The sequence below is a fragment of the Gopherus flavomarginatus genome, chromosome 20 (assembly GCF_025201925.1).
Source record: "Gopherus flavomarginatus isolate rGopFla2 chromosome 20, rGopFla2.mat.asm, whole genome shotgun sequence".
NCBI classification, from domain to species: Eukaryota; Metazoa; Chordata; order Testudines; family Testudinidae; genus Gopherus; species Gopherus flavomarginatus.
Genome location: NC_066636.1, coordinates 14,926,427 through 14,949,559, shown reverse-complemented (window position 1 = coordinate 14,949,559; position 23,133 = coordinate 14,926,427). Strand labels below are relative to the sequence as shown.

Sequence of the window (23,133 nt, the reverse complement as noted above, 5' to 3'; positions counted from 1 at the left end):
AACCGAGCTGAGAAACATCAAGTCACACTCAAGCCAAGGAAGGGACCCACCTGTGCTGTATCTAACTCTGTCCAAAACATTGTTCAAGGTGACGGTCCTGCATGGATTTCTCCCTTAGAGCTGATGCCATCCGGAGGGCAGGGGCCCAGCAGGATTTCCGGGGCTGCCTCAGGAGCATATGGATTCTCTTGCCCTTCTCAGACATCAGAGCACGACTCTAGCCTTTCCCATTCTCTACTGATGGACATGGGGATATGGGAATAGATCAAGCCGGGATTTTTCCCGGCTGCCAGTGACTGGCTGGTCTGGCTCTGGCCTCAAGCTGCAAGCCAGCTGAGGAGCCCCTTGTAACAGAGCTGAGGACTGTAGCACAGTGAAGAAAATGCCCACACACCTTGCCCACAGTAACCCAGGAAGCCTGCGGTTGGACCACCCATGTGCCAGTCCAGGACCTGACACAAGCCCCTCCATGGAAGCGGAGGGGAGGTACCCACTAATGCGTCCCTCTCACCTGGTGAGCATGGGTGAGCCACTCTCCACAGCCCATAGAGCTGTGCCAAGCTGGAGAGGGGATGCTGTTCCCTCCTCCCCTAGTGGGGCTGGTTCAGGGACACAGCAAAGCGAAGGACATCAAACACCTCCATAAATATCTCTATTCATAAAACACTCTCAGAAACTAACAAAATATACAATCTAGGCCCCTGGTGAGGCTGGGCTGCAAATCCTTGCCGTGTGGTGGAGCCAGGTTGGGCTGGGCTATGCTGCCTTGGAGACCCTCAGTGCACGGAGGCTGGCTCAATGAGGGCTCGGCGCTCCACCTGGGCACAGTACTTCTCAGGCAGGCCGGCAGCTCTAGAAAGAAAGAAAACAAGGGAAGGAATGTCACAGAAAGCCCCAAGGTCCTGCTGCAGAATGCTGGGGTATGGGCCTAGCCCACGGCCCGAGCTCCCTTCTCTCCCAGGTCCCACAGAGCAAGCTGGGAGGGCCACATTGGCACTACCAGCCTCCTCGCCATGATCACTGGGGCCTCGGACTGGTGAGGCAGGGGGCCTCTTCATGGAATTTAAATCTGTCCCTCTGGCTGCTCCCTCTGGCGCCCCGCTGTCAGCTCACCATGAAAATGGGGCTGGTTCTGTTTGACCAAAAGGCTGGGGGCTGGCACCAGCTGGAGGGAATCTGCTGCCTCTTCCACTGGGTGATCCATCCCCATGTGTGTATGGTGGAAGATTTGGGTTTAGACCCCATTGGGAGTTGGGCATCTGAGTGTTAATGACAAGCACACTTCTGCAAGCTGCTTTCAGTTAAGTCTGCAGCTTTGGGGCAAGTAATTCAGACCCTGGGTCTGTGTTGGAGCAGACAGGAGTGTCTGGCTCAGCAGGACAGGGTTCTGGGGTCCCGAGCTGGCAGGGAAATCAGGGGCAGAAGTAGTCTTGGCACATCAGTTGGCAGTTCCCAAAGGGGGTTCTGTGATGTAACCCGTCACATGGATATGGGGAGAGAAAGCAGGGATGGGGTTGTGACCCTAAACACCCCTGTATTCACACCCTACGCCCATGGCAATGATTAAACTATCCTTGTGGGGTATCATTTGAAAAGCTACTAATACACAGATCAATAATATCATTGTGGAATATATGCGACAAGTCCCTGGGGACTATGTTTTAAAGTCTGTATTTGAACAAAGTAGAAGCAGGTCTGCCCAGGGCTGGCATACCAATGAAGCAAGTGATTGGTGACAATCGGATGCAATTCACAATTGCGGTAAACAGAACCATTAAAGCTCACTAAGTGGTTGGGAAGTCAGCATGTCTAGACCACAAACTGCGTGTTCACTTGTCTAACCAGCCTCATTGTCAGGCAGAGACAATGAAGCTACATTTACATGAAAGGTAACAAAGCCATTCAGTGAACAAGGGGAAGATACCGCATGCCTGTCTGGTGTCTGGGCTGTGAACTATGGCAACAGAGCACTTACAGCATTCAGAGTTACAGGGCACAACCCCTTACTGGTCTGGATTGCACCCCAAAGCGTAACGGGGTATCCTGCTGGACTGTGCTGTGTGAGCAGTGACTCTCTAAGCCAGCGGCTGTTAAACTTTTTTACTGGTGACCCCTTTCACATAGCAAGCCTCTGAGTTGACCCCCCCTCCTTATGAATTAAAGACACTTTTTTATATATTTAACACCATTATAAATGCTGGAGGCAAAGGTTTGGGGTGGAGGTTGACAGCTCGTGACCCCCCCATGTAATAACCTCACAGTCCCATGAGGGGTCCTGATCCTCCAGTTTGAGAATCCCTGCTCTAAGCCCTTTCCACATCCATGGCCTTGCCCAGCACTATGAATGGGCTGATGTCATGCCAAGCCAAGCCCAGCCCAGGAGCCCAGACTCCCCAGGCACAGGCCTCCTGCTTGGCCCTGTAACCTCACCTGAGTTCCTCCATTTTCTTCCTCTTGATCTCACTGATACGCTCGCTGCGCCGGCGGGCCTCTTCCTTCAGCCGCTTGCCCTCCTCGAAGGTAGCAATTCGCTCCTGCACCTGCTTCTGCTGGTGCTCGCGCACCTGGCGCCGCACCTGGTCGGCATGGTTCAGATGCAGGGCTGTGCGCCGCTCCTGCTCCTTCCGCTCCTTCTCAATCTGATCCCGCTGGGCTCTGCATGGAGACATTGGGTTGCATGACCCCTGTGCTTGAACTGCTGCCCACCCCAGCAGTGGCGCTCGAAGGGCATATAACCCTCTGTTCAAGGCTCTGATCCATGCTGCAGTCATAAGTTCCTCCTGATGCATTCCAGTTTCACTTCCCCACTCTTGCGCTAAGCACCCTCCCATGCAGACAAGGGTTTCCTTGTTCCTGCTGTTGACTGCCCAGGCTGTGTCCTCCCACCGTGGCTTCAAGGGGGAAGCTGGGCTCCCCAGACAGATCTGTAATGGGCAGGCTCCCAGTGTGGTCCAAGGCCGATTGCAGTCTGAGCAGGCAGCTCAGGCCCAGTGTTTTGGCTGATGTGCTCGCCCATCTCCCAGGCTGAGCAGCCAGAGAGCAGCGTGAGACTGGCATACAGAGGGAGATTTTCTACAGAACCCCGCTTCCCACTATGCTGCTCGAAGCTCGAGGGGCAGAAATGACACAGTGCATGCTGGGTAGAATTTTCTGATCATGTGATCAAAGATCCACAAAACCATTGTCCATCTAAAGGAAATCCATGGTGTGAAAAGCCTCGGAAGGAAGCCCTGGTGCTGAGGGGGCAGGAGATCAGCCCCAGTCCCTTCAGCACTGGACGGGGCAGAGGGAAGGTGCGCAACCGGGGCACTTTGCAGCATCACTGGGAACTTGGGCCCTGAACTACCTGGCTCTCCAGGGCTGGACCTCAGTTACTACATCAGTGACTCCACCAGTGCCACCTGTGCTACCTGAGGATCCTCTCGAACTCATTGCGGTCCCGCTGCACCTGCACAGCCAGGCTGTGCTCCTTGTGGGCTATCTGCTCCAGCCGACTGTTCTTCAGCATGGCCTCAGTCTCCGCCTTCCTCTGCGCAGCTTCCTTCTCCTTCCGGCGCCACTCCCGCTCGGTGGCCTCTTGGTTCCGCTTGGCCCTCAGCGCATCCTGCCAGAAAGGGAGAGCACTGACTCCTGCTGCGAGCAGAGCAGGGACCCTAGCTGCGCTGTGTGCACAGTTCCACACACCTGATGCGGGGCAGACAGCCCCTGTTGCTGCTCAGGACCTTGAGCTCCCTTTGTCTGAGCTACAGAGGAGCCAGCTGGGTTCTGCCCTGCCTCCTGCCCCCCAGCAGTGTCCAGCTATGTGCATGCTCCTACTCATGATGCAGGACAGACCCAGCTGGAGTTGCTGAGCATGAGCAGAGGCAGCAGTGCTGGACGTTACAGAAACCCTGTTAGACTTGGGATCTGAGCTGAATGGAGTGAAGAAAGATACAGAACAGTGGGTTGGTGCCATCTGTGAGTTATGCTGGGACCTAGCTCACAGCCTCAGGGTCCTCATGGTCCTTCAGAGCCAATGACAATCTATAACAGGGGTAGTCAATAGGCAGACTGTGGGCCAAATCCAGACCCCCAGACACTTTCGAATGGACCCTGAAATCTTTTTACTTACTTATTATCATTATTGTTGTTATTTTTTAAAATTTTCCCTGGAGTCTGGACCTGGACTGCACCTTGAACAAGAAATTTGGACCTTGACAAAAAATAATTGACTAGCCCAATCTATAGAATGCTGCAGCCACTCATCTAATGCCGAGCCTCTGCAGCCAACTCCTGAGCAAGGGGATTGGTCCTGCTTTGAGCAGGGGGTTGGACTAGATGACCTCCTGAGGTCCTTTCCAACCCTAATATTCTATGATTCTATGAGTGCATAACACTAGGTTCTAGTGGGTCCACCGCAGGGTTGGTGAGATCTCCACAACTCTGGGCTGAGACCACCTGAGAGACCTGCCTCCCACCCCATTACGGCAGCAAGATCTGGCTATGCTCCTGGGGTGGCCTCTCTAGGACAAACAGCAGAGCTTTCTCAGCCAGGGGCCCTTGCCCTGCCACAGCCCAGGTTAGAGCCTTGTGGACACGGGTTTCTCATGTCTCCCTTGCTTTGCTGTGAGACCCCCATGAAGAGTGCGAGGCAATAGCATCATTCCTGGTCCCTTGCCAAGGCGAGGGATGGGGTGAGACCTCCTCCCAGGGCAGGAGAAGGGAAGGCCGCTCTACAACATGGTGCCTCAACAGAGCAACACAACTGGTTTAACAAGGTCCATTTCTCAGTGCATTTCACTGAAATATCTCCCTCCTCAGAGCAGCGTGGGTGGAGTGAGAGGCTCCCACAGCTCCTGGCTGGACAGCCAGCGGAGAAGAGAAGCTCCAGCTTCTCCATCATACCTCTGTCCCAGCAGCCCTTGCTAGCCCCTTGCCAGCTCCAGCAAGGGGGACAGACATCCTGTGTGAAGGGAAGCTGCTAATTCCTTGGAGCTGGGGAAGGAGTTTGCTCAGGGGAACATGCTGCTAGATGCAAGTCTGTGTAAAGAGAATGCAGCATCTCCCCAGGCCCCTTGCTTGGTCCCTCTGCCCACTGGCTCTGGAGACTGCAGATGTAATGCACTCTGACCAGGTATCCTGGCCAGGGGATGCGCCCCACCCATGCCCCCTACATGACTAGGGCTCTAGGGACTGGTCTAGCAAGAGGAACCATTCCTCTGCTACTCCCATTGGGTTTGTTGAGGTTTTGACTCGGCTGGGATGGAAGCAGGGGAGTGAGAGGCAGAGAGGGAGATGGACTGGCATAGAGGCAGGCTTAGCGAGCATGTTACCTGCTCTGCTTGGTAATCCTGGGCCTTTTCCTGCAATGCCCTCAGACGCGCTGTCTCCATCTCCTTCTCCCGACGGATCTTCTCCTGTTCAGCCTCGAACTCTGCTTCCCGTGCCTGGGCCAGGCAAACAGAGCCAGGTCAGTGAGCTGCACCCGGGCTGTTAACAGTAACCTTTCCCCATCGCCACCACATGCAGGCACACAGCATCATACACATCCGGTGTCTCTGTCTCTCGCTCACACACACATTTCTGACCAGAGAACTTCCCCCAAATAATTCCTAGAGCAGATATTTAGCTACATATCCAGACTTGTCAGTGATGGAGAATCCACCACAATCCTTAATAAATTGTTCCCCTTCTTCTCTGGACTCCTTACAGGAGCCAGCATCTAGATAGCCAGACATTCTCCCTCTGTTCTCGGCTGAACTACGCTCATGTACCAGAAAATGTGGTTCATACACATGTGTTTTTCTGCCTGCGAGATATGGACATGCCAACATCCATCAGCACAGATGGATCTTGCTGATAGATTCACAGATGTTAATGCAAGAAGAAACCATTATGATGATCTAGTCTCAACTCCTGCATGGCACTGACCAGGGAACCTCATCCCCCACCCAATAATTTCTGCACCTGGCCCAGAACTCATGGCTGAACTAGAGCAGAACCTTCACAGTAACATGCAGCCTCGGTTTACTGGGCAGGAATGCAACCTGGTCTCTTGTCCCACTGCCCACACAACATACCATTTTCTGCTTCTGGTACTCCAGCACTCGCTGGTCAGCCATCCTCTCCTGTGCCAGCTGCTCCTCCTTACGCTGCTGGTTTTCATCATTGATACGTTTAATCTCAGCTTGAATTTTCATCTTCTGCTCATGTCTGTGCTCCATGTCCTGAGAAAGGTACAAGGCAAGGTGTCCATCAGAGAGGGACCCCAGGAAGATGGCTTCAGCACAGACTCTTTCCCAGCCCATTCTTGCTTTGGCATTTGCCTGGAGCCTTCTTGGTACCATGTACCAGGAGGAACAGAGGAGCCAGCTACTGGGCTGAGGTTGAAGAAGGATCCTGTTACTAATTGCTCACTTTCCAAGTGGGCTCCTTGTCTGCTTCCCCTAGTCCTCAACCGTGAGATTAACTAGCTCTGGGCTGCCCCTTCCCCTGGCCCCAGGAGATACTAGAGAGCCGGGGTCTGAGTCTCCTCTCACATGTGCAGGGTTGGCAACAGAGTTCCTCCTCACTTACACTGCTGAGAGAGAGAGGAGAGTGGTTGGACGGGCTCAGAATCAATCTCTGACAATTCACCTGTCTCTCTCTTACCCTCAGGTCTTCCATCTGCAGCTGCTCCAGATAATCCAGCATCTCCTGGGCCTCCTGATCCCGCTGCTCCGCCTTCATAGCCCTCTCCTGCTGGTTCTTCTCTATCTGTTTGATGATATGTTGCCTCCCTCTGAGAACAGGACACAACAATATCTCTGGCAGGGAGACATGAGTGGCCCATCATATTGTCCCCAGCACAAATGCCTGCAAAACCTGCCTTGAGAGCTGCTCTGCCAGCCAGGCCCCATGGCCATACAGGCAGGTTTCCCCTGGTTTCCATAGGAAATGCTGGGAGAGGGGCTGCACTATGACTAGCCCTGCCTAGTGCTGCAGAATCACCTGATCTGCTCCTGCTTCCTCTTCTGCTCCAGCTCCTCCTGCATCTTGGTGGCTTTCTGCCTCTCCACCTCCATCATCTGGTCCAGGCGCTTCTCCTCCTCCTCCAGCTCCTTTTCAATCAGCTGCTTCTCCAGCATCTGTGCATCGCGGATCGCCTGGCACTTTGCATTCAAGATCAGCTGTGGGGACAAAGAACCGCACTGGCTCCACCTTGCAGATGGGGGAGGGGCATGGAGAGAGAGTCCAAGAAGAAAGAAACAGAGACGGTGACCTAGTGGTTAGAGCAAGGAATTAGCTCTATTCCCAGCTATGCCACTGACTCACCGGGTGCCCTCGGGCAAGTCACTTAGCATTTCTGCACCCTGGTTTCCTCACATCTGAGTACAGCAAGGACTGCACGGCACAGGCGGCTGGTAATTACCCAAAGAGCTTCCCCCCTTAGGTAACCAGTGCATATCCAGCCCAGGTCAGTAGAGACCGTAAGTCCATGCTATCAGATGGCTGGCCAGTGGCATCATGTGGAATGAGTCTTGGTCCCACTCCTCGTAGACAGGACATGATCTGCACCATTACAGCAGGCACCTTCCCTGACAGCCATCGCACAGGGGCCAAGAAGACTCAGCTTCCCTCTCCCTGTACAGGGTCCCTCCAGGGCAAGGCTGAGCTTGCCCTGCTTTGGATAAACCTGGCTCTGAGTGCCATGGGTCAGTGGGTACAGTGCTGTCCTGCTTCGCAGAGGGGCCCAGTTACTGGGGAGAGGGGCAGACTGCAGAGCAGAGAGCCCGAGACCCCACCTCACTGAGCTCCTTGACCTCATCTTCCTGCTCCATGCGCATCCTGTTGGCCCGCTGCAGCAGATACTGGGCTCGCTCCTTGGCCTCCTCCTCCAGGTCGCTCAGCTTCTCCTTCTTCTTCTGCACTATCCCCTTCTGCTTCATGGTGTTCTTGCGCTCATTCACCCCAGCCTGGAGAGGAAAGGCGGGCTGCTGACAGAGGGATCCCCACACCACACTCCTGGCACTGGAGAGCCTGGCTGACTCTGCCATAGGAGCCCTTACTCCAGAGTTTTGCCACAAGCCAGAGTCTTCTGGCCCAGCACCACCATGACACCATATCTGGGTGGGGTTGACCTGCACAGGGGGTGCTTCAAGGAGGTAACACTGCTGAGGGAGATGCTCAAATCCTATCGTGTCCAAGAAAGGAGAGCTGCCTGGAACCATGGCCTCTGCGATATTCCCCCCCATCCTGTGCTCATGAGCCAGCGGCTTTGTGCAGAAGGCTTCTTCCTACATGGGATCCCTGAGTTTGGTATCAGCCACCCATGTCCATTAAATGGGCCACTCTCTCCACTGCCAGAACTTCCTGAGGTTGTAGCACTGCAGTCTCCCCACCCCCCACGGGGTAAGGATTCTCACTGGGATATCAACTGTGGGGGCTGGGCAATCCCTACACCCCTCCATCAGATAGCCTGGGCTTGCTCCCTTGGGTCCCAGCATAGGGTACAAGTTCCATGTCTCTGCTGCTGGGAGCATTTGGGTGGAGAGCTCTTTCCAGAGCTTGGCCAATCGCTAGGAGCTACCAGGGGTCATTCTGGAGCACAATGATCCCTCTCCCCTAACGAGGAAGCAGTTTGGGGTTAGCAGCATAAACAATTTGCTGGCCCACAGACATGAGCTTGCCCAGGGGCTTCCTCTATAAAGCCCTACATGGTTTGGGGCCTGGCTGGTCAAGAACCCCACTCCATCCTTGCAGTCTGCACCCCACTGTGACACGCTGTACCTTGGGGGAACACCCTATGCCCCCACATTCATTTTTATAAAATGATTGTGTGGTATCCAATGCAAAGTTTGTCACGTTGGGTGTCTCTGGAAGGATCATAATGCACCGAGCATGGTTATTATAATGAAGTTATAGTAATTGTTACAGTAATGTTATAGTAAGGTTATAGGTTATAATTTCATGTATATAGTTATGAGGCTGAAAATGTATCCTCATGGCTTAAAGCGAGCCCATGCAAAAACTCTCCAAGAGCAGAGAGGCAGTTCACATCTCATCAGGGCATGGATGGGACAAGCCCAGCCCAGCCTCACAGGAACAATGGACACTGGCTTAGGCAGCAACAAAAGAATCTGTTAGACCCTTGAGGGAGTCACCTCTTTCCTTTGGACAGTTTGGAAATGCAATGAGGTAATGCTCACCTGACTCTGATCAAAGGGGACAGCCTGACTGAAAAGTAACTAGCCAGCCTGTGCTGAGAGGCATCTAAGTTTTTAAGGACATTGAAAGTATTAAGATCAAGTTAGAATGCATTTTGCTTTTATTTCATTTGACCAAATCTGACTTGTTATGCTTTGACTTATAATCACTTAAAATCAATCTTTATAGTTAATAGATCTGTTTGTTTATCCTACCTGAAGCAGTGCATTTGGTTTGCAGCGTCAGAGGCTCCCCTTGGGATAACAAGCCTGGTACATATCAATTTCTTTGTTAAATTGATGAACTCATATAAGTTTGCAGCATCCAGCAGGCATAACTGGACACTGCAAGACTGAGGTTCCTAGGGTTGTGTCTGGGACTGGAGATATTGGCTAGTGTCATTCGCCTGCAAGCAGCTGGGAGCAACTTACATGCCAGAGGCTGTGTGTGAACAGCCCAGGAGTGGGATTCTCACAGCAGAGCAGGGTGAGGCTGGCTCCCAGAGTCAAGGGTTGGAGTGGCCTAGCAGATCACTGGTCCAGACAACACTAGAGGGGAACATCACACTCACCTCCTCATCTCTCTAGCCCAATGGCCTCTGCAGGCAAGAGCTGGACCCAGCACACCAGGAACGCCTGGGGTGGCTGCCATAGCCCCTTCAGCAAGCCTTTCCCCACAAAGTCAACCCTACATGGTCATTTCAAACAGCATCCTGGAATCTGCCTACAAACCAGCTAACAAAAAGGAAGCGACAGGAGACACATACTATAACAGCTTCCTTCTCTGCCTTGAGAGCTGCTATGCTGGCCTCGCGCTCCTCCTTGGTCAGGACTCGGGATGCTGTCTTAATACGGTGAAAATCCTCTGGGCTCATAATAAGAGATTCTCCCGACGGGTCCTCTGCAGGAACACTGGCAGAACAAATGAGCAGGGCATAGAGAGCAGAGTCACTGACATTGATTCTTCCTACCCCACACCTCGCATACACTTCCCCATAACCACATGTCAGCCTGGGAAATGCCTGGTGGTTTCCTGTGCGGAGTTCAGACCCTGTGGCGTTGCCTGCAATAGGGGTTACCGGATCCATGGAAGGACTGTGTGAGTGACTGAGCGAGTCAGCAGACACACACACAAGAGAGCCCAGATCCACAAAGGGCACTGCCACGCTGAGCATGGCAATGCCTAAGACCTGGCACCCTGCCACCCAATGGAATCCACAAAGCCTGAATTAGGCTCCTAGGCTCTCTACACAATATATGGGGAGAGATAGGTGCCTGAGAATGAGATCCACCAAAGCCAGCACGCTAGGCGGGGAGCTGTCTAAACTAGTTAATCACAGATACTGACAAGAGGGATGTGTTCTAAGCCCCACCCCTCTCCGGGACTTAGGCTCCTCAGCCCAGGCTAGCGGGAAGCACCTGTTTCTGCTTGGGATCCACATCTGGGTTCCCTCCCCTAGAGTCACGTGCCTAAGCCACTTCTTCCAAGAAGAGTGGCACTCACCCCACTCCATACAAAATGGGAGGGGAAGAAGGCCTCCCTTGCAATCTTTAGCCATCCTGTGTCGGACGTGGAGAAGGGACCTGGGTGTAAAGTCATTGGCACTGCCTTTGGCCCGATGCCTATTTCATTATTTATACAAAGTGGAACACCTTCACCAGGAGATATGGAGAGCCCGGCCCCAGAACACTCAATAGCCCTGTGATTAGGGCACTCACTTGAGAGGTGGGAAACCCCTGTTTAAATCTGTTCTCCTCAACAGGCAAAGAGTGGAATTGAATCAGGGTCTCCCACACCCCAGGTGGGTACATAATTGCTGCACTAACGGGTATAGGGGAGTTCCTCCTTGTCCCCTCTCCCTGGCCAGTTAGGCATGCTCAGAGCACACCGAACAGAGCAGGTCCTGCAGGCAGGCTAGGTTTGAGGATCACATTAGGAAACAGACAGGTGCCCAAACACCTATGAGAGCAGTGTCCATGGCCAGAGGCAAAAACTTAGGTGCCTTGGGAACTTTTACAATGAACACTGTAGGTGTCTACAGGGTTAGGCAGCAGCAGAGCAGGGATTTGGTGAATTGCCTTGGTACCCAAAACTGGACCTTTGTGTATATGGGTCAAATTGCCTGGGCCTAATCTAGTGTGGGGAGTAGGCAATGGTGCTTCAGGAGGAACACTGTCAGGTTTGTGGCGAAGGGAGAGCCCCAAACCCTAGTGAGAGCAGCATGATGCTATCACACACTGGCCAAAGTGACCTCACTCCAAGAGTGACGGTGCTTAGACATCTCCAGTGATACTGTGTAAGTGCAGAAAATCAAAGATTTCCCTTCATGCAACTCCAGGGCAAACACCCAAACCATCGAACACATCATAATGCAGAACCCCAAACACGGGTTTAAAGGTGAACTGGGTGATATCCACAAAGTCAGAGGGGAGGCCTTGAAATGGCTTATCGACCTGTAAGTGCATCTACAGAATGTTGCTCTGCAGATGCCATACATGCACATGAAAGAGAGGGGCAGTACTGTACAAAGACAATCATGACTAAGTCCAAGCCCAAAGCCTATAGGCCAGCTTTCCTCCAGGGACTGGATTTGATCCATATGGAGGTAGGATAGAACCTCATGGTACCAAACAGCACAAGGTGCATCTGTAACAGCATGATGCCAACAGGTCATTTCCTGTGGACTCCCCATGAGTTTGACTGGAATCACAAAAACACTATGTGTGGAGCTATTTTGCCCCGGTAAAAGAAGTTCAAAACATTTCAGAGTCAGACTTGAATTTCCCAACTTTCTGTGAAAGTAGCTCAACTGTCATCCTGGTGCTTTCACCAATTTCAAGGGGACATGATCATCTTCACTGCTTGTCCTCAGCAGGTCAGCCCCGCTGTGCACTGTCAAACAGCTGTTGTTCTTCACCCCAGTGATGTTTGCAATTCAGAAATGGATGATGTAATCCCTGTGCCTAGTTTGTATGGCAGTTTGTTGAGATTGCAAAGTGTGTTGAGTCTCTAGGGATAGAAAGATACCAGGGAAATATAAGGACACTGTCCTAACCAGGAAACCGAAAACACCTGCATGCTACACACATTGCTGACAAATGACCCTTAAAGGGTTAATATCTTTATATAAGGCAGTATAGTTTCCTGTAATGAGCACAGAATGCGGAAACAGAAGCAACTGAATTCTAGTCTCAGTTCTGCAGATGACTCACTGCGTGACCTAGGGGAAGCTGACCGTGCCCCATTTTCCCAGTTGTAAAATGTGATAATATGGGTCTATTTCACAGAGGAGTTGTAAGAAACAAATGACTCTGTGTATTACTCAGATATCATGGTGATGGGCGCGGTATAAGAACATGAATAGAAGAGAGTGTGTGAGGCACTTTGAAGATGTTCAGTGCTAAGTATTTAATAATTATTATTAGTATTATTATATATTGCCTTTCATCCACCCACATAGTGATACCTGCTTAATCATTTCTTCAAAGACAACAGCAGCAGACTGGATTCCAAAAACACTTCAAAGAATGGTTAATAGTAATAATATCATTGCTGTACTTTGAACCTTTCATCCTCGAGGATCTAGAATAGCCACCTTGCCAAATGACACATTAACCTGAGGTGCCTCAGTGTTTGGGTGCCCAGCCTGAGACATCTTGGGCCTGATTTTCAGGCACTCTCATTGACTTCTAGAGATGCTGAGCGGCCAGAGCTCCAACTAGAAGTCAATTCCCAGGGGTCTCAAACTGGGAGCCCAAAAAATTGGAGTGCTCGACATCAGTAGCCACCCTTGAAAACGTTAACCAGAGTGCCTTGGATCATTTCACCTACCACAAAAATGAACCCACCTCTGGAGTGAGACGCGATGGCTGTTTAACAATGTACAGTAACACTACACACAGCTTAAGGCAGGAGGTGAAGAAGAATCCTGCATGCAGTTAAAACAGCAGGGAAAATTTAGAGAGGTAGAAAATAATTGTGTGAACTGGTATGTGGCCAAGACAATTACCCTGTTCTTGCAAAGTGCTGTGGGTTCTTTAATGAGTACTCATGGTCCTTCTTTTACATCTCAGTCCTGCTTAGAAAACATTCCTGGAGCAATCCACAGCCCTGTCTGCTGGGTGTTGACAATGCACTATTTTCCGTACTTAAGCTGCCTTTCATACATACGGGGACATATGGGGCAGTGTTTGCTTATGTCCAGAAGATGCTCTGTGCTGCTCCTGTCCTGCATATACTATTGCCTGAACAAGAGGGGCCTGTAATGTGGCCATTGAGGGAGGGAGCTTTATAGAACAGGGTGCTAACAGTGCTCTCTGACTGACTCTCAGGAGGAGTCACTCCACTCCATGATGCCTAACTCACTTCACATCTCAAACTATGCATTCCAGGGCATTGCCACTTGCTTCATCTTCAGGAGGCTACGCAGCAAGGGCTAGACTAGCACTGTAGTGCTTTCATGGGACAGGCACGCAGACCCATGGGTCCCTGACACAACCTCAAAGCAGAGGCTCAGGTGCTGGCTTACATGAGATCACGGATGAGGTCCCTGGTGATGAGGCGGATGGTCTCAGGTTTGTGGCCCCAGCCACAGGCAGAGGGTGATTTCTGGACAGTCTGTACATCCCGTAAGATCACTAGGGGGCTGCCAGAGCATGATCGCTGCAGGTTCTGAAAGAACAAAAGAAAGAGAAATGGGGTCTTCTCAGGGTTGCTCATTACTCCCCACATAAAACACATCTTTGGAATCCTGATGTGTCTCTCCCCTGGCTCCTGTGCATGGCTGTACCATTGTGAGAGCTCTGATCCCAAGCACTAACTTAGCACAGAACATTAATGACCCTTTCTTGCAAACATCCTGACAGACTGCTGGGTCCAGGAATAGGAGCTGAAGCCTTTCACCTTGTTCTAATCCAGGCCAAACACCAGCCTCTTTCTAGCCCTAGTCACCAGAACCTGAAGGATATTCTCTCCTAACAGCTGTTTAGGTGCCAGCATCAGCTCTGCTCCATGAACAATTGCATGAACTGAGCTGACATTGTTCACAATCCACCTGCCTAATGCCCCAGGAACAGCTGTACTTACTTTGGGGGAGCTGGTGGCCTATCCCCCTCTCTAGTTCTGCATGGGGCTTGGCAGAAGCTAAAAGCAGAAAGGAGTGAGGACGAGTTGGCCCAATTCTCCAAGGGCAGGCAGTGAGTAGCAGGGGTATTGGGAGATCCTTTGGAGGTTTGGATTCTGTAGGAGCCAAGCACCCAGCCCCTGTCACAGGCACTGGATCCTGCAGAATAGATTAATTCAGCCCTAGAAATGAACCTTTCAAAGAATAACTTTCCCTAAAGCTGGTCCTGTCCCCATTCATTGGAGCTGACATTGCCACCTAGTGAACAATCCAGCACACTCCAGGGGTGATTCAGCTAGACCAGCCTGAAGGCACTTGTGCTGTCTTCTGATACAAAAACAAGTATCAGTGCAAGAGGTAGTTAATGTATCATGGAGATAAAAAGTTCAAATGCACAAACCCAAGAAACTGAAAGGTGATGGTCTCCAGAACAGTGTTAACTGAGCCATATGGCACATAATGACTCCTGGAGATCAGAGATGGACTGTGGTGCTGGGATGGATCCAGTGCAGAATGGTCCCAGGGTGGTGAATACAACGTACTGAATAGTGCTGCATCAAAAGCAAACATTATTACGCCCATTTTACGGATGGGGGAAACAGACCCAGAGAGGTCAGACTGGGTCCTATGACAGATGCGTAGAAATAGATGTGCAATCTGGCTAAGATAACGCTGCTCTGGGGATTGTAACTTTGGATCGTCCTGACTTGTCTGTGTCTAAATTCTTAAGATTAATATAATCTACCTGTCAATATAGTGTCTAAGTGGTGAATGATGAAATAACAGTGTTAGCGCTGAATTACCTACCCTTTAACACAAAGAAAACAGTGTCATTTATTCCTATCTGTGACTGAGTCAGCCAGTCCTCTAGTTCCCATGGAACTCATTGGGGTGGCTGTGTTTACTCTGTGCTGTCACACATATCGAGGAACTCAATTAATGCTACAGTGATTACTACAATAAACTCCCCACTGATAATCAATATCAGCCTGGAGGCTTGTGTGATATCAGATCACAAATCTGTCTAGGGCTCTTCTGGCATTAGTCTGGCCTTTAATACAGCAAGTCCCAGACTTCAGGCCAATGCTCATTCCCCAGATAAAGCTGGACTCCTCCTCCTTGTGGACCAGCCTCTTGAGACACCTGAAATTTGAAAGGGCAGTTACTGTTCATTTACTGACATTTAATACCTCTGCTCTCCTAACCCAGAAATGGCCAAAAGGGTTTTACACAGTTTTCTCTGAAAGAATCATAGACTATTAGGGTTGGAAGGGACCTCAGGAGGTCATCTAGTCTAACCCCCTGCTCAAAGCAGGACTAATCCCCAGACAGATTTTTTACCCCAGTTCCCCAAATGGCCCCCTCAAGGATTGAACTCACAACCCTGGGTTTAGCAGGCCAGTGCTCAAACCACTGAGCTATCCCTCCCCTCACTCTTAGGAGTGAGGCCCAAATAGAAAGTTTTAGCCCAAACCAGCCATTTTGGACCGGAGCAGTAGAAGCAGGGGAGCCTCGGCCCTTTAAATAGCCCCCAGAGCTCTGGCATAGCGGGGGAGGGAGGGCCTCCGGCAGCTATTTAAAGGGTCGGGGATCCAGCTCCCTCTGCTGCCCCAGTCCTTTAAATAGCTGCTGGAGCCCTGTCGCTTCCCCAGGGCTCCAGCAGCTATTTAAAGGGCCAGGGCGGCAGAAGCAGGGGAGCCGCAAGCCATTTAATTAGCCCCCAGAGCCCTGGGGAAGCAGGAGGCTCCAGGGGCTATTTAAAGGGTCCTTGACTCCAGCTGCCTCTGCACCCCGGTCCTTTAAATAGCCACCAGAGCCCCACTGCTTCCCCAGGGCTCTGGAGGCTATTTAAAGGACCAGGGCGGTGGAAGCAGGGGAGCCCCGGGCCCTTTAAATAGCTCCCAGAGCCCCAGGCTGCTGCTGCTACCCCAGTGGCGGAGGTGGGAGGAGATATTGTGGGTTCTGAGGGGGGCAGGATGTGGGTTGGGGTTGGTGGTGGGGGGAACAGCAGGCACGTGGGGATTGTACTCACCACATGGTTCTCTACTGGGTCTTCGGCAGCACTTCGGTGGCAGGTCTTTCACTTGCTCCGGATGAAGGACCTGCAGCCAAAAAGCCGCCAAAAACCCGGAGCGAGTGGACCCGGTAGGGAACTGGTTTTTAGGATTTTGGGAGCTCATCACTGTCCCCAGGGGGCCATCAGGGAATAGGCGGTTGGATGGGGCAGGAGTCCCAGGGGGGCCACCAGAAGGCAAGAAGCAGGGTCTGGGGTCGGATAAGGGTTGGGGCTGGGCTATGCCTGGCTGTTTAGGGAGGCACAGCCTCCCCTAACTGGCCTTCCATACAATTTCAGAAACCCGATGGGGCCCTCAGGCCGTAAAGTTTGCCTGCTCTGGTCTAGGCTTACTTGGTCCTGCCTCAGCTCTGGGGACTGAACTTGACTTCTCAAGGCCCAGTGCTCCTATGATTCTATACAGTGGCTCTCAAACTTTTGTACTGGTGACCCCTTTTACATAGCAAGCCTCTGAGTGTGACTGCTCCTTATAAATTAAAAACACTTTTTTATATATTTGGGGTGGAGGCTGTCAGCTCACGATCCCCCATGTAATAACCTCGCGACCCCCTGAGGGTTCCCAACCCTTAGTTTGAGAATCTCTGTGCGATGAATATTTAATTATTGACAATATTCAATAATTTCATTATAATAGAACTATTTCAACAGGAGAGATGGAGGAACCCACATCAGAATATCCCATAGTTAAATGACCAAGACTCTTGAGAGGAGAAATCCCTCCTCCTCATATCCTTACACTGGTCCCTCCCAGGCCCCTTTCAAATCGTTTCTCTACATCAGACAAAGCAGAGAATTGAACTTGGGTCTCCTACATCCTAGGTGAATGCTCCAATTACCGGGCTAAAAGTTACAAGGGAGGAGGCAGCAGCAGCACCATCACTATTTAAGAGCCTAAACCACCTGACTCCAGGAGACAGATTCCCATTTGTGCATTGCTGAACAGAGTTAGGTACTTCCTTGCTGTCTGGACTTCCATGAGAGCGATGGGGCTTAGGAAGACACATCCTTCTTGTGACTTGTCAGCATCTCCCACTGGCTAGCTTAGGTGGCTCCTCGCCTAGCAGGTTGGGAGCCTGGGGGCCTAACTGAGGCTTTGTGGATACCATTGTTCTTCCAGTGTTTCTAGGCACCTAACAATTAGGCATTGCAACACCTAAGCACCTTTGGGGATATGAGTCTAAATGCCAAAGTCTGGGGTTGTGGATCTGGGCCAAAGGGCCTTATCCCAAAGTAAAAACCCCATGAAGACAACTCAGATGAATCAGTTACCCCGGGCTTTAAAAAAAACAAAGACAAAAAACACCCCACACCTTTTTTAAATCAGTGAAAACAAGGCTTTAGAAGCAAGAAAGCTCAGAAACATAACAAGGCTTAGGCATTGCAATACCTACATTTTAGACATCCAGGAAATCACTGGACAAACGCATGGGACCTACAAAGCCTAAGTTAGGTGCTGGGACTCCCTGTACCACAAACTGGGAGAGACAGAAGCCTGAGAATGAAAGCCACAAAAGTGAGCACTTAGATGGGGAGTCACCTAAACTAACCAATGGCTGATGTCAATGAGAGGGGTGCATCCTAAGCCCCGCCTCTTTCAGGGTTAGGTGCCTAAAAGCCCTGCCTGCAGAGAAGCATGTGACCCAGAGCTCCACACCTCTCTCCTGGAGTCAAGCGGCTTAGGCACCTGAACTATTTCTTGTGAATTAGGCACCCACCTAACTCCATATAAAATAAAGCATAGTAGTGTTAGAACTTTTAGCACAGTGGTTAGCACACTCACCCAGGTGGCAGTGAGAGACTCAGGTTCAGTTCCTACCTCTATCTGCAGGGGGCAGGATGGGAAGGACTGGAACAGGGGTTTTTTACCTCTCAGGAAAGTGCCCAACCACGGGGCTATGTGATAGTCTGATGTGGTGTGGAGATTTCTCAGTCTTGCCAGTTGAAGACATTCGACTTTGGATTAACTAATTAAATAATCATTAGACCAGAGAAAAACTGAATGAGAATGACTCTATAGCAGGCCTACACAACATGCGGCCCGCAGAGGCTCACTCTGCGGCCCGCGGCGGGATTCAAAAGGCTCTGAGCTGCTCACAGCGGCGGGGAGCTCAGAGCTCTTTAAATCTCAGCCGCCGCAGGGATTCAAAAGGCTCTGAGCTGCCCGCAGCGGCAGGGAGCCCAGAGCTCTTTAAATCTCAGCCACAGCCAGGATTCAAAAGGCTCTGCGCTGCCCACAGCCCCGGGGAGCCGAGAGCCATTTAAATCTCAGCTGCGGCCGGGATTCAAAAGGCTCTGAGCTGCCCGCAGCGGCGGGGAGCCCGGAGCCATTTAAATCTCAGCTGCGGCCGGGATTCAAAAGGCTCTGGGCTGCCTGCAGCGGTGGGGAGCCCAGAGCCATTTAAATCTCAGCTGCGGCCGGGATTCATAGGGCTCTGGGCTGCCTGCAGCGGCAGGGAGCTCAGAGCTCTTTAAATCTCAGCCGTGGCCTGGATTCAAAAGGCTCTGGGCTGCCCGCAGCGGTGGGGAGCCCAGAGCCATTTAAATTTCAGCCGCGGCCGCGGCCGGGAGTCATAGGGCTCTGGGCTGCTCACAGCAGCGGGGAGCTCAGAGCTCTTTAAATCTCAGCCGCGGCCTGGATTCAAAAGGCTCTGGGCTGCCCGCAGCCGCAGGGATTCCAGAGCCCTTTAAATCCCAGCCGTGGCTGCGATTCAAAAGGCTCTGAGCTGCAGGCAGCCGCGAGCTCAGAGCTCTTTAAATCTCAGCCGCAGCCGGGATTCAAAGGGCTCTGGGCTGCCCGCAGCCGCAGAGAGCCCAGAGCCCTTTAAATCTCAGCCGCCAGGGCCGGCTTTAGGCCAATTCAACCAATTCTCCTGAATCAGCCTGCCCCTAAGAGGGCCACATGCCCAAGCCCCAGTAGGGTGTACCGGCAAAAGCCAGTGCGCTGTAGCAGGGTGGCCCAGCTTCCCCAGGGGGCAATTTAAAAGGCCTGTGGCTCCCAGGCCCTTTAAATTGCCACCAGAGCACCACTGCTGGAGCCCTGGGGTAGAGCTGTGGGGCTCTGGGGGCTATTTAAAAAGTCCAGGGTTCCCGTCGCTTCTACCGCCCTGGCCCTTTAAATAGCCACCGGAGCCCCACCACTTCCCTAGGGTTCCTGTGGCTATTTAAAGGGCTGGGGGGGGGGTAGAAGAAGGGGAGCCCTGGGCCCTTTAAATACCCCCAGAGCCCTGGGGCAGTGGGGGGCTCTGGGGGCTATTTAAAGGGCCGGGGCTCCAGCTGCCTCTGCCGCCCCAGTCCTTAAATAGTCGCTGAAGCCACACCGCTTCCCCAGGGCTCCCTTGGCTATTTACAGGGCTGGGGCGGTAGAAGCAGGGAAGCCGCGGGCTCTTTAAATAGCCCCCAGAGCCCTGGGGTAGTGGGGGGGGGGGTCTCCAGATGCCTTTGCTGCCCTGGTCCTTTAAATGGTCCCTGGAGCCCCACCACTTCCCCAGGGCTCCTGCAGCTATTTACAGGGCTGGGGCAGTGGAAGCAGGGGAGTCCCAGGCCCTTTAAATAACTCCTGAGCCACGGGCTGCTACTGCTACCCCAGTGGGGGAGGCAGGAGGAGGGGGAACTCACCATACAGGATGGGCTGTACCCCCTGTACTTGCACCAGTTGCCCGCAGCCAACCCCTGCCGCACCTCCTGCCCTGCCTGCACCAGTTCCTGTCTGCAGCCAGCCCTGCACCCGCTGCCCACAGCCAGCCCGTCTCCAGCCAGCCCCTCACCCCGTCTTGCCTTCAGCCCTGCACCAACTCCTGTCTCCAGCCAGCCCTGCACCCCCTTCCCTGTCTCCAGCCAACCCCTGCCGCACCCCCCTGCCTGAAGCCAGCCAGTCCTGCACTCCTTTGTCTCCAGCCCTGCTAACCCATGCCACACCCCCCGTGGCCCTGTCTGAAGCCAGCCAGCCCATCCCACACACCGTCTCCAGCCTGCCGCACACCCCTTGCCCAGCCTGCAGCCAGACCCTACCTCCAGCCACCACCCCCACCTCCAGCGAGCCCCATGTCCACTGGTGCCCTGTAGTTCCCAAGGAAGTAACCCTGCACACCTGCTTCAATGAGGTGGGCAGGGAGCAGCTGGGACCCACACGTGCACCCTAGCACACCCTCAGGGAGTGGCGGAGCTCATTTCTAGTTCAGACACATCTTTTTAAAAAAGAACTTTAGGTAGAGTTAACATACATCTGTACTTTCCTGGACATGTCAGGCTTTTTGGATCTTAAATCGCCAGCCAGGAGGAAAATACGGACATATGGTAACCCTATTCGTACAAAAAATACATACTGTGGCAGAACTTTTTAAAGGGAACCGGTTGCTAAGAAATGAAAGGTCTTTTTTTTACATTTTTTTTTTCTTTCAGTCATCCCTGCCGGGGCCCCGCTGAAAATGTTCGAATTGGGCCCCTCACTTCCTAAAGCCGGCCCTGCCAGCTGCGGATGGGATTCAAAGGCTCTGGGCCCCCCACAGCCGTGGGGAGCCCAGAGCCCTTTAAATCTCAGCCGCGGCCGGGATTCACAGGGCTCTGATCTGCCCGCAGAGATTCTCGGCCGTGGCTGAGATTTAAAGGGCTCAGGGCTCCTTGCCGCCACGGGCAGCCCAGAGCCCTTTGAATCCCAGCGGCGGCTCCAGCGGATGTGCTGGGGCTGGGATTTAAAGGGCTCGGGCTCCCCTCAGCAGCAAGAGCTCTGGGCCCTTTAAATCCCTACCACAGCCCCACAAAGCTCCGGGTTCCCGCAGCCGCTGGAGCCCTGGGCCCTTTAATTTGACCCTGAGGGCTCGCAGCCAGCTCTTCAGCTGGGAGCCCCTGGTTGATTTAAAATCAAGTATCACCTCCCCACCCCCAACCTTCCTTTTTGGCCCACAGCTGTTTTGGTGGGGCGGCACTGGGAAAGGAGGGTTTGTTTCTGCAGGGCTGGGTGGTGCTGGGGAGGAGTGTTTCCGCTGGGCCGGGCGGGGGGGTGAGGGGGGTATTTCCACGGTGCCGGGGGGTTTCGGCCCTCAGCTGTTTTCTTTGGAGTAATGTGGCCCTCACCGCTTTACGAGTTGTGCAGGCCTGCTCTATAGCCTAGTGGCTAGGACACCCACCAGGAAGGTGGGAAATCCAGGATCCCAACTCCCTACTCCAGTGACTCTTCAATCATTTATCCTAAGTGGAACAGCTTCAACAGGAGAGATTGAGAGTGCTTCCCATCAGACAGAGAGGGGAATTCAACCTATATCTCCATGTCCCAGATGAGCATTCTCAACAGTGTGCTAAAAATTGTAAGATCACCACTGCTACCTCCTCATCCTTGATTCTGAATGATGCCTGATGTGGTAGGCATGCTCTAAGCACACCTACTGGATCAGGCACCATAGGTGGAGGAGCAACTATCTTCCCCTGGTTTTTTGTTTGCAATGGGGCTCAGACATCCAGACACCTAGGGTGAGGCAGCAGCGTGCATGCCCAGAGGCAGGTAGACTCACAGGCATCTGGGAAATCTTTATAGTGAAAACAAGTGTCAAGGGAGTTTAGATGTCTACAGGGCTAAACAGCAGCTCAGCAGGTGTTTTGTAGATCACAGTGGTGCGCAAAATTGAGGCACAGGAACCTAAATCTGGGGTTTAGGCATCTAAATCCCTCTGTGACTCTGGGCCTAAGAAATTAGAATACAGTTGGATTTAATTAGGAATAAGCGATTCTTTCAAAGCCAGACTGCAGCGGAGCCATGAGTGCAAGCTATGGGCTGACTACCCCTACTTGTAATGACAGCACAGGCTACAAAAGCCTCTTCCTAAGAGCCCTCAGCCAGTCCCTTTCCCGAGTCTCATCAGTGAAGGAGCTGGAAAGGTGCTTTAGTGGAGCTCCCTTATACCCAAGGAAAGAAGGGAGTTAACGGGGGTAAGTAGGTTTCTGTTTCTTTCTAGGGTGGTTGCGCATGATGGTTGTGCTTTAGGGCATCCACACCGCACAGCCTGCGGGCGGGGACAGCTGCCCATACAAGCTCCTTGCCTCACCTTGGCCACTCCAAACAGGCTCTCGTCCACCTCCGAGTTCAGGGCCCTGGTTCTGTAACGGGGGCGGGTCCGGGACCTGCTGGAGGCCGCGCTCCCTGAGCCAGGCAGGCCGGCGGGCTGGGGAGCAGGGAGAGAACCCGAGCCCCGGTTAGTGCCAGCCGCTCCCAGCACCGCAGCGGGCGTGGCCCTGCGCTCGGAGCCGGCGCCCCGTCCAGCCCGGGCACCGCCGCGGGAGCAGTGGGGGCCGGGAGGGGGACCCCCGCAGGGGGCGGGACACGCGGGCGCGGGGAGCGGAGCGGAGCGTGCGGGGCCGCCGGGCTGAAGGCTCCGCCTGGCAGGGCCCATCGCCGGGGAAGAGGCAGGACAGGCCCTGAGGCCTGCGCGGCCCGTCGCTAGGGGGCCCAGGACAGGTCCCTCCCAGCGCGCCGCGGGCCGGGCCGGGCTCTCACCATTATTCACTGCGGCCGGCTCCGCGCGGGCTCTTCCCCCGGCTGTTGACTGGTCGCCATGGCAACGGCAGAGCCCGCGACTTCTCCTAGGCAACGGGAGTCACGGGGTGGAACGTTGCGGGTCAGCCGGAAGTGACCAACCCAGCCCCTCCCCCTCGAAGGGAGGCTGGTTCCGCCTCAGGCCACGCGGGGGAGCTGCGCGTCAGAGGGAGCGGTGGGGGGAGCGGCCGCGTGCACGGCCGCTTGGGGGCGCGCTGGGCACAGGCAGCGCGAGGCCGGTCCTGGCGC

General features: G+C 53.2%; 1 protein-coding gene across 5 annotated transcripts; it reads right to left on the bottom strand.

Annotated features, from left to right (window-relative positions):
• Positions 1-635: 635 nt before the first annotated feature.
• Positions 636-22,878, bottom strand: CFAP45 (cilia and flagella associated protein 45). Of its 5 annotated transcripts, none has more exons than XM_050929866.1 (11): positions 22,846-22,878; positions 13,694-13,836; positions 9,932-10,076; positions 7,764-7,934; positions 6,970-7,148; positions 6,631-6,760; positions 6,060-6,206; positions 5,313-5,426; positions 3,411-3,604; positions 2,431-2,655; positions 636-852 (listed from the first exon to the last, which is right to left on the bottom strand). In XM_050929866.1, the coding sequence occupies exons 1-11, from the start codon at positions 22,846-22,848 to the stop codon at positions 777-779; spliced, it is 1,527 nt and encodes a 508-aa protein (XP_050785823.1). In that variant the 5' UTR covers positions 22,849-22,878; the 3' UTR covers positions 636-776. The 5 variants fall into 5 exon arrangements, with proteins under 5 accessions (XP_050785823.1, XP_050785827.1, XP_050785826.1 ...); XM_050929870.1 differs by lacking the exon at positions 22,846-22,878 and adding an exon at positions 22,397-22,499; XM_050929869.1 differs by lacking the exon at positions 22,846-22,878 and adding an exon at positions 18,142-18,288.
• Positions 22,879-23,133: the final 255 nt, after the last annotated feature.